General features: G+C 33.2%; 1 protein-coding gene across 1 annotated transcript; it reads left to right on the top strand.

Moving 5' to 3' along the window:
- The first annotated feature begins 2,003 nt into the window (after positions 1 to 2,003).
- On the top strand, positions 2,004 to 4,924 carry LOC134713788 (retinol-binding protein 4-like). Its single transcript, XM_063575068.1, has 2 exons — positions 2,004 to 2,291; positions 3,899 to 4,924. Exons 1-2 carry the CDS (start codon positions 2,051 to 2,053, stop codon positions 4,414 to 4,416), a joined length of 759 nt encoding a protein of 252 aa, XP_063431138.1. The 5' UTR covers positions 2,004 to 2,050; the 3' UTR covers positions 4,417 to 4,924.
- The last annotated feature ends 15,756 nt before the right edge of the window (positions 4,925 to 20,680 follow it).

Below are 20,680 nucleotides of genomic sequence, written 5' to 3'. Positions count from 1 at the left end.
AGATAATACACTAAAAACATACCGAAAAGCTAGGGTTGATTTCCGTAAAACTGAAACAACACTTTCAAATAGTTTTAAAATTAAATAAAAGAAATCTTAAACTACTGTCGCATAGTTAGTACCAGATCTAGGAATTCCAATAGTTTGATGATAGATAATTTGCATTAGCAAACAAAATGTGTTCCCATACCAACTGATTTTAAAGTTTTAACAGATTACGTCGAAGAATATTGTATAAAGTTAACACAGGCACTCGTCTCAGAAAATAATAATCCTAAAAGGTATATAGGAATTTTTTTCTGAGACGAGTGCCTGTGAAAGTTAACCAGCGACATATTCATCACTAATGAACTGTTTTTGATTGACAACACAATTACTGTTTTGTAATGTAACGTTTACTGTCCATTTGTACTATAAAAATCCTTGATAGATGTACTGACTAACAGATTTTGTATACTACTTTACAAGATCTTTTAAATCATGTTTGACGTCTGTACAATTTTTGGTAGATGTAAACTTGTGCAATCATCAATGATACAAATCCTTGGTGAATAATGATAATGCAATGGCAGCATTAGCAAGTACGCGTATCAAAAGAGCAGACACACTAATATTAGCTCATACTTGCAAGACGCTGATATATACAAGGATGGTTTAAAGATTCTTGCGTAATTCGAGTAAACAGCAATTACACCGCTGAATTGACTCCACGATTGAAGGTGTCCAGTTTCAACTATTAATGTAGTTTAATAATTAAAGACAAAAGTACTATACTCATGTTTAAAAGTCATGCATCAATTGAGAGAAAACAAATCCGAGTTACAAACTTAATCCGAGGAAACACGTCAACTATTAGAGGAAAACAATGGAACAGCAGGAGTTCCACAAAACAAACGCCCACATATACATAGAACATATTTGATAAGAAATGAAATGTTGGAAATGGATAGCTAGCCAAACCGCCCGCTGTATGACAATATTAAAAATATCGCTAAAATGAAAACTCTACGTGACCGAAATACAGCACAAACACGTGCACACGCAAGAAGATTCATCACAGAGAAACCCACACACAATTAATATAATAGTCGTTACAACATGGTAACCACAGAACAACAACGCACATATTCATTCAACATCCCAGGATATCACAAACAGTGATGGGTTTACGCAATTAACCTGCAATCTCGAATTTTATACAATTATTTACACAATAATTTTCATGTCTTGACAATGGTGGTTTTTTAAAGGCAAATAATTTTCATGAAAATGATGCCCGGTAAAAAGCAATTTAATAATTATTTAGACTATTAAACTTAAAGTGTCATTTTTTTCCGGATAATATGGCCACAAGGAGACGACCACTTGAATTTGTGTGGGTGTTGGGGATTTTGCCGGGCAACTTAATATCTTTGCCCGGTAAGAGCTGAATAAAACTATCATGTCGAAGACCGGTTGGGACTGACATTCTGTCTTACAAAATGTAGGGAAAAGTAAAATCACAAAACTATACTTAACTCCGAGGAAGAAAATTCCCGAATCAAATGACAAAACAAAAAGCCCAAGTCCAGTAAAACAGACAACATTATGTCCAAAGAAAACGACGAACTGACAAACAACTAATACCGAACATTACACAGAAAGCTGACGATAAAGCAACAGGAACACGGAGTTCATCGTTGAGAGTTGTCTCATAGGCAATCATTTCAATGTCTTGCAATACACACAAACTGAAATAAAATACTAATATTATGATAGATTTTTTTTTACCTGTTCATTTCAATGTCTTCCTATACACTCGGACAGACATAAATAATAATGATAGACTTTATTTGACCGGGTCATGAAGTCTTTTTTATATAATAAATAAACCCTTTAGAAAAAAGCAGTTATAAACACTAATTCTATTTGTTATATTAGGAATTCGATTTTCTATATGTATATTATTTTTTATTCGATAAACTGTTGCACTAGACTAATCTTGAACATTATGCGGTAGCAGATGTTCATCCACACGTGTACCAAAAATCTGCTATGATATATCTGGAAAATGGACATTTTATCTATACTTTTAATTAATATTACGCTTTACGTTTCTTTTGTTGTATGTAGGAACTGTCGAACAAATTCGTTTCATCAACACACACAGGAAAACTTTGATCCTGTCAAGTTTCAGGGACGTTGGTATGCGATGTCGACCAATAATTACTGGATTAGATCATATTTCGTTCCTCAGAATGTACAGTTAGAATTTAATGCGTTACAAGATGGCAGAATAAGTGTTCAAGCGTGTAAGTACAGAAATGATTCCCGGTGAATGGGTCCTGTTTTCTATGTAATTACCCTAGAATATGATTATCACAATTCGGCAATAATGGTACCGTTTATGTTAATACTATCACTGGGTCAATGCCTCTGCTGGTGGACTGATAGTCCCCTAGGATATCACAATACCAGAAGACAGTCTTAGATACCGGCATGAAAATACCGTGATTTTGTGTTGGAAATTATTGAAAGTGAAGGAACGTGTCTCCCTGAGCCTCATGCAAAGCATTTTAGTTTATGGCTCCTCATCTTTTTAATTATAAATAGCAATATATAGACAACAGACACCAGATTCCTGTAATATGTCCAGGAATCTGATGGCACTGTGTTATAAACAGCCATATATAGACACCTGAAATATTCTAGCCTCAAACATCACCGTGGACGAAATGCATATATGGTGCAAAAAAAACCCAACAATACCGTTTATGGTATTAGTAGTACTGCTTGCAGATATTCATGTTTTCTTTTCTTTCAATTTAAAAACTGGAACACCTCCATCTTTTGATACCAACGTTATGCACACTTACTAAAAATGCTACTGTGACAACAAAATACCTCAGAATATACAGAAGACACACACGTACAATTGAATACTGTAACACTGATCTCTGAATCGATCCTGTACAAGAGATACAAATGTCATTTAGTTCTGTTATATCTATGATACAAAAGATATTAATGTAATTCAATGCTGAGCAAATTCATGTTCACCGATTTGCCTCGAATTTTCCTATTTCATTTATTATAACATACTCAAACGTGTATTCAAATTATAATTAAAGGTCAAAAGATATAATCAAAAATGCATGAACTCGTTATAATCTATCTACATTTAGTGCGTGTGTAAGACTGGATCATTACATTTTCCATCGAGATGACTTCCAAAGACCGCCGATGGTCATATAACCTGATATAAACACAGATATAAATAAATGTAGACAGTCAATTACTTGTAATTGTTATGAAGAGTTTATTGTTCATGCTAAACTTGAAATCAGGAATTATATAGGTTGTAATTCTGTAAATATAGAACATGCAATTTCCAATAGGACTTCTCTTTGTTGCTAAAACCACTTTTAATAAGTTTCGTGAAAATTATATCCCAGAACGGGAAGTTGATATGCAAGTTACAATTTTATTTAAAGTGCGACATATTTTCAACATTTATATGCCCTAAACTTCTCAGATTTCAACTTATACTAAAATTCTGTATTAGCGGCCTACCTCCACTTTTGGACCTCCTAAGAATTCAATTTAAGGCGCTACCATGTTTTTTTTCTATATTGGTAACATTCCCAATTATGTTTCTATGAGATGAAAGTTCAGAAACACACATATTATATCTGGTAACCAAATTAACATACCTATCTCCAAAAAAGAGGCGAGGCTTGTGAAACAGCTGTATTTACAAAATACAACCTATAGATGCTTTAAGTACATTGTTTTCTAAACTTTGAATACAAAATCGTTCAATCTAACGATGTCAGTTTTCTACTTTTTTTTACATAACTTAAATTAAAGAAAGAAATGTTAATCCATATACTATTATATATCATATTTAATTTTTCAGCTGCCAGTTTCTTTGGATCGTTCTGTGACTATGTAGCAGGATCAGGGAAAATTTTAGATAAAGAAAAACCAGCAGTGTTCGATGTCTCGTTTGAAACTAATTATTCATTAGCCAAAAAAGTAAACACATATTGGGTTTTATCTACGGATTATGAAAGCTATGCTGTAGTTTTTACATGCTGGAATACACTTGAAGATGGGACATGTGATCCAGAAGAATCTTATATTTGGACTTTTACCAGAAGTTTGTCGGGGCATAGTTTGTCCGATCTTGCAGCTATAAATGATGCTGTTCCATTTGTGTGTATGTCTCCAAGGGATTTTAAAACTTTTCAACAAGATGGAGGATGTGATTTTAATCCTTTTAATTTTCCGAACACATATGGAATGGTGTTTATAATGTCAACTGTCTTTATAGGATTTATTATCTTTTTAGTGTTTTTTATTTACTGCTTGACAAAAGTAAGCAATGGTGGTGAAGGACCACAAAGAAAGGGAAATGTTATAATATTTAATTAAATAGAAGTATGTACTTATCAGTCATAAGTATATGTGGATTGATTATTGAAGGTTGGTCTTCGGCTGGCTCATAGTGTATGTCGTAAAACTATCACAATTTTTCCTACTAAAAAATTAAATTCAACTTGAAATTTAAATTCAAAATCAATTCCGTGTGTTTAAGTGAATCATTGACGAACAATAGTTCTAGAGATGCAGAGTATATATATATATGCATTGAGATAACAGCAGTAGCGCGAAAACAAAAATCAAAAGACCTATAGAGATCACCATACTGTGTTCAGGAATTCGGCGATTAATGTCAAGATCTAAATCACACGAGTCCATAAAAGTTTGAATGCATTCTCATCCCGTCCCTTTTACTCGCGATCAATGGAAAAATAATAGGCAGACGATCTTTACTGTAGTTATGTGATTGCATATACACCATTGGTATTCAGTGACTTTGTCTTCTGTATGTTTCTTGTCTGCTGTTGTTTCTGCTGTTGTTTTTAATTAAAAGCAGTTCCTGGGGGGGGGGGGGGGGGGGGCTTTTAAGGGGAAAAAATGATTGCTTATATAGGGAAACACTGAAGCTGCCCCCCTTTATGAAATGTTCTAGATCCGCCACTGTTAGTCCCGCTACCATTGATAGACTTAGTGAGAATTCTGTGAATACAATTAGAAGATTTCAAAGAAATATTCAGGTTCGATACTCAATTTGGCTTTTGTAAGGAGTACTTGTATAATGTAATGTGAATTGTATGTCGTATGTCGAGATTTTACGTTTCTTTTAGTAATTCAAGAAATCACATTTTTTTTTTTTCATTTTTCATTCAAGCTGATCTATTGATTTTCCTATTTTCCCACTGACTTTTAAAATAAATTCTCCTGATACTTCAACATGCTACTCTTAGCTCTCATCATTTATTAAAATCATATACAAACAACTTTTAAACGAAATTATCAGTATCGTACTGGCTCTAGCGAGAAAAAAAACCAATCTCGTTGATATGACCAACCGCGACCAACGATTATCTATAAATATCGCTTCCCAAACTCATTATATCTTTTTTATGAATCGAGTTTCTCCACTTGTATCTCCCAATACTGTGATAATAGGACCATCTGTTACAAAAAATAAGTATCATTAGTAAATTAAAATATTGAACAAAACTGATGTTATCATTAAATGTTTAAACATTCATGATTTATGAAAATGCATGTGTTTCAAATACACTGTACAAGTAATAATGTGTTTACTTCTTTATTGATAAAATATTGGCGATAGATGTATACATGGAGCTAAAATTGGTATGATTTAATGGGCTGATTCCTGGCTCTAAATCATGATTGATATAACAATGCTAAACCAGATGGATCAGAGGGCTAAAATTGTATTACATTGACTATGATATAATTATAAGAAACATAACTGCATATAGGTTGTCGAACATAAGTCTAGGACTGGCTATGTAGTAGGTTGGCGAGTTATATTACTAGTACATGTACAGTTTGGAAAAGGCAGTTAAAGTACACCAACATACATTCGTTCTGATTATATCTACATGATCCTAGATCCATACCTTAATTTTGAAAGTGAAATAATAATTTGCTTTTATCAGCTAAAATGGTTCAAATTTGTCAAATAAAGCTAATAAACATTGATGAATGAATTATTCACTTGCAAGTGACAAACTCGACTTCATTCATGTGAACTTTAGTTTAACCCCGTATAAAGAGGTAGAATACGCATCCATTGCCCGTGTATGGTTATTTAAAGAAAAAAATGTCAACATTGAAATTGAAACAAAGGGAAATTATTTGATTGACTAACTCGATCCACAAAAAATCGTTCTTATAAAGGTAACAAAGACGATAAACATAAGTTTATAATTTATAAACCAAAGTTAACAGTATTATAAAAATCTTATTGACCGGGTTTCTTAATCTATTTATATCTACTAAGTATTTTTATGTTTACATCGCTTATATGGTCATAGAAGGTCAACTCGATAGATTGCGTCCTGGCTAAAATTCTTACGAAACGAAGCTACATCTTATTGAGACCATGTCTTGTAAATTGTTTATTCTATACGTTTGATAGTTTGGAAAAATGTTTAACATTGTTACAAACAATATATTAGAGTTTGAGTCAAATCGGTGAACATGAATTTGGCAGCTAGTGCCCCTTTAAGCACTCCCCAGCGGTGTAATACTTTCACTTTAATTATTCATCCTTTTTTTTTTTATTAACTATGAATTTACATTGAATCAAAGAACAAATGTATTTTTTCAGTGTTCGTTCATTTGTATTACTACGTTTATTGATTGAGTTCCAGTAATATTTTATAGAGTGTATTTCTATGTTGTGATGTTACACTATTGTTTTTAGATAAGGGAGAAGTTTTGGTACCATTAAAACGTCTAATCCCGCTGCATTTGTTTGCACCTGTCCTAAGTCAGGAATCTGATGTTCAGAAGTTGTCGTTTGTTTATGTGGTTCATGAGTGTTTCCAGTTTCTCTCTTTTGTTATCAGGCCTGTCTTCAGAAGTATTAAAACATGTGATTGTAATTATTGGGAAATACAGATTAAACTATTCCAAAGTATTCAACTAAAAGCATCGAAAAATGCAACTAGATTGACAATCAAAAACATCTTTGTCTTTCTTAAAAACTTTTGAACGATAGTAACCAGTTCCAAATGTGGCAGTTCAACAAGTGAGCTCATATTTATGAAACTGCTTTACTTACAAGAATATACTAGAGATAGCAAAGGAAGACAACTCGCCCTAAATTTCCCTTTAAAACCAATGTAGACAACGGAAAACATCATGGAATGCAACTATGTTGCCTACAGAAACATCTTTCTCATTCATTCACATTTCTTCCAGAAAGTAACTATAAAATTAGAAGGTGTGGTATTATTGCCAATCTCCACCAGAGACCAGAGACCAAATAACACAGAAATTTACAATTGTAGATCACTGTACAGTAATGAGAAAAGACCACAATGCATACTCTCCTAAAAAAGGTCGCGAAATGACAAATGCAAAGCAATTTAGACGAGAAAACTACCTAGTTTATGTAAAATTTAACAATAAAAAAACAAATATGTTACACAGCAACAAACTACAACCACTGAAGTACAGGGTCCCGATTTGGGGTAAGCACATACCGAATGTGGCGGGTATAAGCTAGTTTGAATCCTTCCCTAAATCGGAACAGTATTGTAACAGTTCAACATAACTGTAAAAATCAGTTATAAAGGCTTAACTTGGAACGGTACTTATACATCCCAACAACAAAAAGACACTTAATACAGATCTAAGAGTACAGACCTCAGAGTACTGATAGCCAATAATAAATGATAAAACAAAAAAATCAAGCACCTACGACTAAAATATCAATTTGTGAACTTCCAACGTACGTTCATAATTTAGTAAAACGATGTCATTAACAGTCAGAGGAGAAAAACACGACGTTGTGCAATGCCAAGATACAGATATTGACATATTGTAGAGGCATATATGTATATCAAAAATAATATTCAGTTTGAGTTTAATTGACTGATAACAAAAGCAATATTGAAAGATTTGATAAGTGTTGAATTGGTAACTTTTTTTTAAATTTATTTAAGGAGCGATAAGTTTACCTGGATTGTTTTTAAATTTCTGAACTCTGTAAGCAACATTTCCGTAGAAATAACGATATACTACCTCGCTTGAAATAAGGTTTTTACAGGTACAACCAAACTTCAAAACCCATCTTTTATATCTATGGAAGAATTTCGTAAAGGTTTAAAGTAACTTGTGGTAAAAAGAATCCTGACTTAATAAACCAGAAATAAAGTTGAGAATGGAAATTGGGAATGTGTCAAAGAGACATCATGCCGACCTAAGAGCAGAAAACAGTCTTCAACACAGCGGGAAATCGCTCACCAGGAAGCGGGCTTAATGCAGTTCGTCCTTAAACAAAATGTGTATTATGCCGATTCCCAAAGTTCAATGATAATGGACGTCACACTTAACTCCAAAACATATATTTCAACTAAAATTAAAAAAAACATACAAGACTAAAATATGCCAGAGCTCCAGACTTGGGACAGGCTCAAACATGCAACGGGGTTAAACATGAGTTGTGATAGCTCAACCCTTCCACTATATCTCTAGCAAGGCAATGTGGATTAAACAAACAAACAGCAATACGCACAGTAAAAATCAATTTAATGAAGTCCGATTCAGATGTCAAAATAGGTATCAAAAGAAACAAAGCAAAATGACAATGATACATTTATTAACAAGGGACTACTAGCAGTTACTGGTATACCAGCTCCAGACTTCAATTAAACTGGTCTTCATCATATGTTCAAGCACAATCCCTTCCCTTGGAATGCTTGGGGTTTTAGTATCATACGATCATAAAATAAGTGAGAAGAACATCACCTGTATCATGTCAACAACTGGTTTAAGAATTGATGTCTATATTTCTGATGCAAAGACCCTATTGGCCTATACCAAAATATGCCATCTTTATAATGATCGATCTGACAACAGCATCATAACTATATCCCATCTGAATAAGTCTGTTTAAAGTTTGCGGTTAGATTTAGAGATGAATGTCGACATTTTTGTGATTTGTGTATATATTTATTCACAGGTAATTTTTCAAGGGGTAAATTTCGGCAGTATATTTAGAAAATTCTTGATTTTTTAATGAAGATCAAGATAACAATAAGTGTTGCTGAACTCAAACATTAATACTTATCATATTAAGCTATTGTAATAAAATATATAAACACAGTGGTATAAACTATTTTTGGATTGTACAAAAATCTTTTAGTGTTTTTGATAAATTACGTGCTTTTGATGGTCCTTTTGATTCTGTTAACAGATTTGATTATTTTACTCTTTACACTACACTTCCCCACTATCTTATCAAACAAAAGTTTTCCTATTTAATTAAATGGTCGTTTGGTAAAGCTGAATGCAAATATATTTGCTTCAACTCATTTCAAGCCTTCTTCTCTGATGGAGTCACTGATGAGTCTTATGTAGACGAAACGCGCGTCTGGCGTACTAAATTATAATCCTGGTACCTTTGATAACTAGTTAATCCAATTTGCCAAAAAGAAATATATGCTGGGTATAATTTTGAAATAAAATATGAGAAGATAGGTTTTAAATTATTCTTTAAGTAAATAATTGGTTAAGATGGTATCATCGACAATGCTTTTTGCTACAAGTAAAAATTCTAAATTTCAGTCTCGATCATTTCTGCAAAAAAATTCTGTTATTTGAGTTATCTCCCATTAAATTGCCAATTGGACAATTTGTTTCGAACAAACACAAATATTTAATAAGTTTGACAATTCAGTCCTCAAAATGCAATAGATCAGTTTACCGTATTTATTCCAATAAATCCCTAACCCACAAATTAATGTCCTGTCTCAAATTTGTAGAATAGGCAAAACATTATACCTATTGTCACGGGACTAATACTTCACAATTAAATGTGGCGGTGTACAGTTCTCAGCCAGTCAATCAATCATCACATTTCCAGTCACGTCTCAGTCATTACAGCTGAACGGACGTGCTGGGCCAGCTCTCCTTTACCCGCTATCTTCGATGAGGGTTTACAGTTAGATATCAACGACTTACTACTTTTAAAAGATGACAGAAACCAATCCATGCCGTACAGATAGACGTAGTAGTTGGCGTACCCGCGTTAACATGCCTCCAAAACCATTGTATATTATGGGGAGTGTCATGCCGATTAACGTCCGAGGGCTGTATCCTAGGCTGTTGGGTGATACGACCTACATTTCACTGCCTCACGGCTTTGGTCCTGATAATGCTTCCTGTCATCTTTTGAACTACGTCTGAGATCATCTACCAATACTCCATCATCGAGGTTAGCGGGCTGCCAAGCTGACCAAACTGGCCCTGAAAGCAGCCGTTGTGAAGAAGTAAAATCCAAAATAGTCAACAAACCAAAAACAACTCACCAAAACCAAGATGGCGGCCTCCATTCGGCGTCCTTTGCTACCCGTTCCTGACCCACGGCACAAAATATTCAAATGCTCACCAATCGTCTTCGGGCACCGAGCCGACCGTGCGAGGGCTGAAAAGCCAGTCAAGGTCGTTAAACACTTCCATATATATCGCAGCCAGTCAAGGGTGTTTAAATGAATAAAGATAAAAAAAGGGCTTTTAAAATCTTCAATTTGTTGTAATCTACCTTTAAAATTCATCTCAGTGAGCCTCGGTCACACCTCACCGGATAGCAAGAATGGACGCCGAACGGATGAAAATAAAAGTTGTCCGTTGACAAAATTCTTATCCGTTGGGAGTCCGTTGATGTACTGACCGAATAAAACGGACGCGTAACGGATCCATAACGGACACACAACGGATATGCAACGTACGAGAAACGGAAACGTACCGGACATAACGGACGTCGATCGTACATCCAACGGACGAGTACCGCATAAAACGGATGAACAAGATATACGGGAAAATCAAAGGCGACAATGATAATACATGTAAACGCATAAATACTCAAAATGTTTCTGTGTAACTGGCTTTGGTTTGGTCTTCAAAATTCCGCCAAAGGGCAGTGTCTGGCCTGAATAAGAGCCGTGCTTGATTGTGAAGACGTGCCTATACTCTAAGATAGATTATGTATCTGTATGTTATCTTCACCTCCTTTATAGGAGATCAGTGATTTCTCACTAAGGTACATATATCCATCCACCACAGTGTTAAAAATAGTCCATCACCAGTTATAATACATCATGTACAATTGGCTAAAACACATTTTCTATATACAGTCAATAAAAGTGTCTCTCTATTTAATAATATTTAGTTGTTATTTTAAAACTCATTTTTGTGAAATTTATAAAAACTGTAATAAAAGCTAAAATTCTAAATTTATTTATATATAGCCTATTTAAAATTATTCAGATCTAGTTCACTTGGATAATATTAAAATAATCTTCAATATTAAAATTTAAAATAGGGTATATTTAACTCTTAGCTTTATCAAGTATTCAAATAGATGAGTATTAAATTTATATATATGTATATACATATATTTTAATGGGTTATGCATACTTGAGATGTCCCTATTTTTTCCTGTTTTTTATATCAGACAGCATCCTATATCTTGCTCTATGAATGTTAAAAACATATCTGCGACACTGAAATTCCAATGCAGATAACATTTTGATGTTTATATTTTTGTTGCTAAGTCCAACTTTTTCCGTAAGGAGATAAGAGCAGTCCAGTATAATTTTGATTTTCTCAGTTTCAGTAAGGTATTCCATTTCTCTATCTGTCAGAATATGATATTCCTTCTGAAGATCTTCTAAAGACGCTTTTCTGGTTGTTTCTAATAATGTACATTTCAATAAAAAGTGTGGTAAATCTTCAGTTTCTTGTCCACATAGAAGGCAGGTGGCTTCAACATTATTCTGATTAAATCTAGATCTATTTTCTTGAAGAATGTATGTACCAGAAACAAGTTTTAACTTAACAGGCAGACGGTTTATGTCTCTTGAAGATGATGTTTTGATATAGATGAGCGGGTGTTGTTTTCCAGGGTGGTATTCATCAACATTTAAATAGCTTATATTTTTGTATAGCTTCGAGATATCTGTATAGTACTCTTTCCAATATTTATTTATATAACTGTACATTAAATTTTTCCATTGAATTTTTGTATACGGAGTGTCTAAAAGAAGGTAAATTTCTGGAAGAGCATATTTCCAAATAATTTTTTTTACTTCAATGAACCAACTGTGACTATCTTGGTCTTTGACTGCTAATTGTCTTCTAGCAATTTGTTTTTCAGTTGATTCCTCTGACAGTAAACATATACTGTAAAAGTAGCTCAGTATTTTTATATGTATTTGTCCTTCAATAGGAATCATTCCAGATATAATGTATGGTACTACATCAGGAGCATTTTGAGGTAGAGACAAAATCTGTTTGAGCATTTTTTTGAAAAACATTTCCAATTTATCAATATTTAATTTAGTTGGTATCAGTATCTCTAGACCATAAAGTAATGTTGGTAAGACATAGGTTTTCATTATATGAATACAGGTGCTTGGATCTAAACCATTGTTTCCATGAAAACCTGCAGCCATGAGACTATATGCTGTTCTCCTTGCTTTTTTAATGTTCTCGTTGATGGTGTTATCTAACGTTTCCTTTCTAGATTTTGATCTTTGTATTCCCAGATGTGTTGCTTTTTCTACTACTGGTAGCTTCTTGTCTTTTAATCTCAGATCTATACAGCTATGTCTTTTTTTCCTTTTGTTCTCCATCTCAATAACAACACTTTTTTGTGGTTGTAATTTGTAGTGTTCATTACAACTGAATTCATAAGCCATGTTTAGTAATATTTGTGCTTCGTTTGGATCTGTAGTATTTAAAGTAATGTCATCCGCACAAGCTGTTGCACAACATGGTATATGGCCAATTTTACTTCCTAACTTAGATTGTTGTAAATGATGCAGTAGTGGGTCTATATATATCTTGTAAAGATCCGCACTGAGAATACCACCCTGACGCACTCCTTGTGAAATGATAAATTCATTTGACGTTTTTCCATTAAGTTTTATTACAGATGAAGCATGTTTATGGAGATTGTTGATGAGATTCCAGTGTCTATCTTGTATCCCAAGATGATATAAATTACGCATTAGATTTTGATGAACCACAACGTCAAAGGCTGACTTAGCGTCTAATAATACTATTATCAGGAGTTTTCCCAAATCTAATGATTCTCTATTTACCTCTTCTAAAATGAATGATGCATTTAATGGAGCTGAGTTCTGTGTGAAACCTCTTTGCAAAGTGCATTTTCTTGGTAAACTTGTTGGCCGGATTCTTAATTTCAGAATAGATTCAATGATTTTACAGAAAACTGGGAGAACTGTTATTCCACGATAATTCTTTATTTCTAAAATTGATCCCTTGTTTTTAAATACTGGAGAAAGGAGTCCTTTTTTAAGAAGATCTGGAATTAATCCTTTTTTGAAAATATCAACTAGAATTTGATGTATAGAATCTATAAGATTATCTCCTGCGTATATAAAATTTTCAACAGTTAAGTCAAATGAATCAGAAGCTTTCCCTTTCTTCATTGAATTTAGAGCTTTGTATATTTCACATTTTGTTGGTTCTTTAATTTCCGAGTTCTTTGTTAATTCGGCTATAATGTCAATTTCATATTTTATTGAATTTTCGTTTTCAAAGTTAAAGTCTTCATCTCTTGAAGGAACTGCAAGGTTTGCAAAATGTTGTCTAAAGCCTTCCATAATATTGTCTTCTCCAGTTAAAATTTCATCATCTACATGCAGATCTTGAATATAACCACGTAATGATTTTCTCTGTTTGTTTATGAGCATGTGGAATATTTTGGTGTCTTTGGTTCTAGTGCTCATTATTTTTTCCTTAAGTTGTGAGTTTTTCATTGCTAATTCTGTTCTATATACCCTGCGAAAATTTTGCTTATTCTCCTTTTTTTTAGTTAAAGCATTATGATTGGATGATGGTTTTCCAGCTTCATACCATTGTAAATTTGTGGTTTTCATTTCTTTATATGCCGTGGATATCTCTTGGTTCCAAATTTGTAAATTTCCCATCTTTCTTTTTTTCTGCTTCGTTGGTTGACATTTACGTGCACAATTATCTAGGATGTTACTAATTGTGGTAATTGATGTTTCTAGTTCCTTGTTGTTATTCTGTGAATTTATTGTCTGCATATTCATGTTAACAAGCTTCTGATCAACTAAGTTCTTATATTCTTCTTTGTCTATCTTGTCCCATTTGATTTTTGGTTTAGTTGTACTGATGTTCTGATTTTGTCTTTTTTGTAAATTTGTTTTACACGATACAACTATTGGGTAATGGTCAGAAACATTGGAGTGTAGGGTTTTAATGATGGTCTTATCAGAAAAGTTTCTATCTGTTCCATAACTGTACATAAAATAATCGATTTCACTGCATTCTTGTCCCTTAGGATTTATATATGTGGATCCATTAAAACAGACTTGTAAATTAAAGTCTTTTATAAATTGAAGAAGGTATTCAGTTCTTTGATTTTTGTTGTTTTTAGTTAAGTCTTCATTTAAGTCACCTCCAATCAGAATATCATGACTTCTTGTGTATTTTTGCATAATTTCGAAAAGCTGATCAATACACTCTTTAAATTCATCCAAATCATGGCAACCTTGTGTCGGCATATATATTGAAACAATTAGTAATGGTTTTGACATGTTGTCTAAAAATTCTACACATTGTATACGCTCGCCTCCGTCGTCAATAGCTTTAACGAGATGATCAATTTCTTTTTTCCAAATAACTGCAACTCCCCCATATCCCCTGGGTACTTGGGCTGGATGAATGTTATTATACCTATCAACTGCTTTACCTTCAAAATTCAGATTAGTGCCTATTTCATTAATTAAATGTATTTGAAATTGAAACAACCAATGTTCTTGGATCAGGATTATGTCATTCTTCTCCAATAATTTATTAACAGCAGCAGTACTGGTTTTGATGTTCTTGCAGTTAAATGCTACTACTTTTAGAGTAGTAGCGTTATCTATGTTGGGTTTAGTTGGATGCCTCCCGGGTATAAAAAATGGTCCGAACTATTTTGTTTTTCTATATGTTGTGTTCTACTTGACATATTTCCTTCTATATTACTACTATCATTCCAGTTTGGATTTTGATTAATTGGTGGAGTGAATGTTCTTTCGTAGTTAGAGTTTGTTCTTTGAGATATTGTTGGTGGCATATTTGAGCGATAGTATCCTGCGTTTCTATTGTTTATAGGAATATGCACTATATTTTGACCTGATAAATGGTAAGGCAGAGTCTGTTGTGGAACAGCAATGTATTGTTTCTCAGGTATTGTACAACTGGGTCTTGATGTTTGATCTCTGATGTTTTGAGGAACATTTGGTCTTGTTGAGCTGTTAATATCACAATGAGATTTTGCTCTATCAGTGTTAACATTGGTTTTATTACTGTCATAAGTTACAGTGTTATTATCCTCCATTGCACATGATGAGGTTGTCATTGGGTTGAATTGGTTGGACTGTTCATATTGGTTAAATCTATTTTTGTTGTCATTCGGCTCATGTTGATCATGCTCGATTTTTTGAAACTGTTTGTCAACTTGGCGTAAAATATAATTTGTGACTTTCTTGTGGATGTTGTCAAGCAATTCGGTGTTCTCTTGGTCATTGGTTGATCTGCCTTTGTCTTGCACATTATTATTTCTAATGGGATAAGAGTGTGTTTCATCCATATATGAGATCTTTCTTTTCAGTGTTCTGATTGTGTTTTCATTTTCTTCCTTCTCACTTTCTAGTCTTTTTATATATGTTTCTAGTCGGATGTATCTTTCATTACTATCGAGCAAGCTTTTTTCTCTTATTTTTAAATCTTCTTCCCATTTTCTCAACTTAATTTCCTTCTGACGAAGTTCACCCATTTTGATGTTGGTCGTTGGTATAGACTCTGTGGGGGTTGTATGTTGCTTCTTTTCAGTCTGTATTGTAACAGTTTTTGTTACAACATCCTTGTTTGGATTGGATTGCTGTATACTCTGAGTATTAGTATCTGCAATAGTGACTGGAGTAGGAATGCTTTCTTTAACTAATCCCCTCTGTGAAGCTTGTCTAATTACAGGTTGTTCTGGTGGTTGTATAACTGTACTTGTAGTCCTTGCTACTTTGATTTGTTGACTTTGTTCTTTTTCCTGATCTTCAATACCAATACAGCCAAAACAAGTTGGTACCTCATTTTTATATTCCAAATTTTGCTGTTCAATAACTATATCACACAGACTGCAGGCATCTAGATCATCTCCACGATTGGTGGTGGCTATCTCTTCGTCTAGTAATGCTATTGCTAAGTTGGTATTGTCAATTGGTATATAATCTATAATAGTGTCTTGTTTTTTCAAGCAGATTTTGCACTGGTAATCGGTGCTCGTGTCATTTTCAATCCTTTCAATTTCTGCAGGATTCAGTTTTTCACAGTTGTAGTGTATCCAATGTGATCCAGTGTCACAAAAAGATGCTCTTTTTCTGCATGGTCTATTGCATTGTATGCAGTCGATATCTTCTATACTTGGCTTCCCACCTTTTGATTCATTTGTATCAGATTCACTTCTCAGTTTTGCTAGTAAGTTTTCTATTTGTACTGATAGCAGTTCATTCAAGGTTTTAATGTTACTATTCTTGTGATTGTCTAATGCTTCATTTATTGATTTATGAATGATAATTAGGTCTTCATTGATGAATTTCTGAATGTCCTTGCCATTTACAAGCATTCTAGATGTTGTATGGTAAAAGTTTATAGTATAAGACTTCTTCCCTGACTGCTCGCAAACACGGATGGTATTTTGTACGATGGATTTGCCAGAGTTATCTGTAACATCAGTTATATGGGCTGTTTCGTTTAATTTTGAATAGCTTTTATAGTATTGAATTGCAGCTATTTTTAGAAGTTCATATGTTGCTGCATCAGCTTCTGCAACAATACCACCACCTGTATATTCATATTTCAGGTTTTTTACTCTTTTTGCAGCGATGAGTTTTTTTTCTAATGATTTCTCAATGTTTAGTTCATAACATCTTTTATCTTTAGTTTGTATTTGCTTGGAGTTATTTGGGTTTGACTGTTTCCCATCTCGACTTTCTCCATTACGCTGTGATAGTTTGGTATTTTGTTGTACTAATGCCATGTTGTTTGGGATTTGTTGTTTTTCGGAAGTGAACAGGGCTTCCCTTATTCACTGATACAATTTAACAATTTCTTGATGCACAATGTGGTCTCTGTGATGTTAATTATATGGATATATTTATAATATTGGATATTTGCTTAATCCTGCTAAAGGGATTACGTATACAATGTGAGAATTAATATGATATTTGTTTTTCTATACTTCTTGTGAACAGGGCTTCCCTTATTCACCACCTTTCTTTTGATGGATTATGATAACTTCCTTATTCTTTGAAGTGGTATAACGTGTAATTATATGAAATTATAATATTGCTAATGCGTGTATTGATGAAAAATTATTGATGTGAATGATGGTTGTAAACTATTTCTTTAATAGAAATGCTGAAATATCTATGTGAACAGGGCTTCCCTTATTCACCACTATTCTGTTGATAGATTATGATCTATGAGAATTATGTGATGCGTTATAATGAGTATATATATGATATCTGTTGTTAAGATGATGAAAATAAATTACTGATGATGTTGATGTTGACTGTAGACTCTTTCTTTAAAGAATAAAGATGTTGGTGTATTCAGATCGTATGTGAAATATACATGTATGTGAACAGGGCTTCCCTTATTCACCACTATCTATTGATTATAGATTATGAATTATTACTTTTCAACTCTTTAATGCAATTTAATATATATATATATGATATCTATTGCTAAGATGATGTTAATAAATTGACGATGTTGATGTTGACTATAATTAATTCCTTTAATGAAGAAGCTGGAGTATATATATGTGCTATATGAATATTGTTATGTGAATAGGGCTTCCCTTATTCACAGCTATATCAATATATTTTGGTAGAATAGATAATGGATACCTTACTGATGATATTATATGGTGAGTATTAATTCACAGTATCTGTATTATTCCAGTATATAATTTATAAGTCCAATTGTTGAAATAAAATACTTTGTATCAGTATTGCAGAGAACAAATCACACTTGTGCGAACAGGGCTTCCCTTATTCACAATACTTCTGATGATACACTTGATTTGGATATTCTATCCAACCATACAAAGTTTTTGCTATCCTTTATTCATACAATGTCAATATGTTTATATTGAAGTTATTCTAACTTATTTCTGGACTATAGTTTGCTGATACTGATATTACAGGAAACCAGGGGAAATATTATTGATCTTATTAAAAAGTAATACTTTAAAAAAAATATGAAATGACTTCTGGAGTAATGCAACTTGTATAAAAAAAAAAAAAATTAAAAAAATTAATAAATATAATAAAATGACTTAAAGAATAATGCTACTTTTGTAGTTTATAATGTATAATATTCTTTTAAGTTATACTGTGTATTTATAGTGGATGTACAGAAGATTAAAATGTTTATGCACTATTTATAAAACAGATTTGTATTACTTTTTAATTATTTTTTTTAAAAGATAAAATGTTAATTTAAAATTTAAACACACGTGATGAGTAAATGTTCATACAATGCAGCTCACTGGTATGTAGACTGAGACTGAGACAGAAGTGAACAGGGCTTCCCTTATTCACTCACTGATCAACAGTCTTGCGTATTTCATAAGACGATGTAACCATAGACGAGAAATTGGACGTTTAGGATGAATTCCGTCGTACAGTAGATTGAAGTTTGCTTTATATTTGGTATTCTTTTGCCTCTTTTTCTTGGAGGATATAATCTGATCTTGTGATATATGAGGCACTCTATTGTCTCTATTGATATAATGTAGTTGTTGATTAAAGTAATCAACGGCAAGCTTTAATTGAGTGTCAATCTCTCTGTATCTTGAACTTTCGCATGTAGTATATTGCTTGCCTTGGAACAGATTCCAGCGAAATATAGAAAAATATGGGCACTCAAGAAATACAATGGAGGCGGTATTATTTTCTTGTAATATCTGGTTTTTAATAACCCTGTAATCAGCAAGTATTTGTTCTGTTACTTGGTAAGGATGTTCAATAATATTGGAGAATCTACCAGATTTCTTGGACAGTTCACATGTACCGAACCAGATAAACACTATAGGTTTTTGTACTTGTTTTATATTTCTTATTGCAGACTGTACTATATTTGAATGAATGTTAGCACCCTTTTGAGAGAATATGTGTACATAGGGTACGAGTCTTCCTGGAATTATAGGCTTTATATATCTTCCTTTGCTGTCTGTTATTATATATATGTCTGGATTCCGTGAATCAGGTTTCAATTTTGCCTCATCATTCAATAAATTACTAATCTGTGTTTTTATTTTGACTAATGACATGAATGGAGCTAATATGTATAATTAAGGATATAAAGTCGGATGAACTTCAACCTATCAACTTAAGGTTTAAATTTTATATATTTAATATATTTAATATAAAAGTATATATTTAATCAAATTTATTTATTTATAAGTTTATATGTAGATGAACTTATGTAGAATCTGTCACTTTGTAAATAGAATTTAAGTTTTATCAGAAAATATTATTTTTTTCCAATATGGCGGACTATGGCGCCATGCCGAAGAGTCCAGAAAATGTGAAAAATTGTGTTTTCAGCCAGATGTTGATAACTTGATGTGTTGAAACTTTAGGATAATATCCAGTTATATGTTGGACAAATATGGACACACTAAAATGTATATATGTAACACTTATAACACTAGAATATAAAATTTTCTGTCTCTGTACAAATTCACACTTCCACCACCATTAACCACAACCGGAAATCCGGGAATAATAAGAATTCACGAATCTGACATACCAATAATTGGCATTTCTGACGCGAAATTTTCAATTGGCATTTATCCGTTTCAGATCCGTTCATCATCCGTTTTATTCGTTATAAGTCCGGTATGAGTCCGTTTCCCATCCGTTTTATCCATTAAACGTCCAGTAGAAGTCCCGGTAGGTGAATTTATCTGCCAGACCTCCAACGGATGTATAACGGACACGTAACGAATACTAAACGGAAACGAAACGGACGAGTACCGTACAAATCGGACGCCCAACGGACGTTCAATGGACATTTTATCCGTTGGACGTCCGTTCAAAGTTTTGATCATGCTCAAAGTTTTCCACCGGACAGAACGGACGTCAACGGATAAAACGTACGCTTAACGGACATGCAACGGATATGGACGGACGTCTAACGGATAAGAACGAACGTCTGACGGACATGAACGGATTGAAAAAAAGTGATCCGTTAGGCGTCCGTTCGAGCTATCCGGTTAGGTGTGACCGAGGCTTAATGCATAAAACCCTTACAATTTTGCGTTTGTGTTTTACACCACTGAGGATTCTTATTAAAGATATGTTGATTTTAAAAACGTTTATTACTGTACGGGTTTATGTATTATGTATACATCACATTAATATTCTTCATATCATTTTTTGATTCAATTGAATATTAAGATTATTATCCAGAGATCGACTTTAATATCAAACTTGGGATACTACCGGGACCCAGACTGACCTTTTAGAAAGACCCCGAT

This window comes from Mytilus trossulus, chromosome 4 (assembly GCF_036588685.1).
Source record: "Mytilus trossulus isolate FHL-02 chromosome 4, PNRI_Mtr1.1.1.hap1, whole genome shotgun sequence".
NCBI lineage: Eukaryota > Metazoa > Mollusca > Bivalvia > Mytilida > Mytilidae > Mytilus > Mytilus trossulus.
Note: the sequence above shows the minus strand (reverse complement) of the source record. Positions and strands in the feature narration are given on the sequence as shown.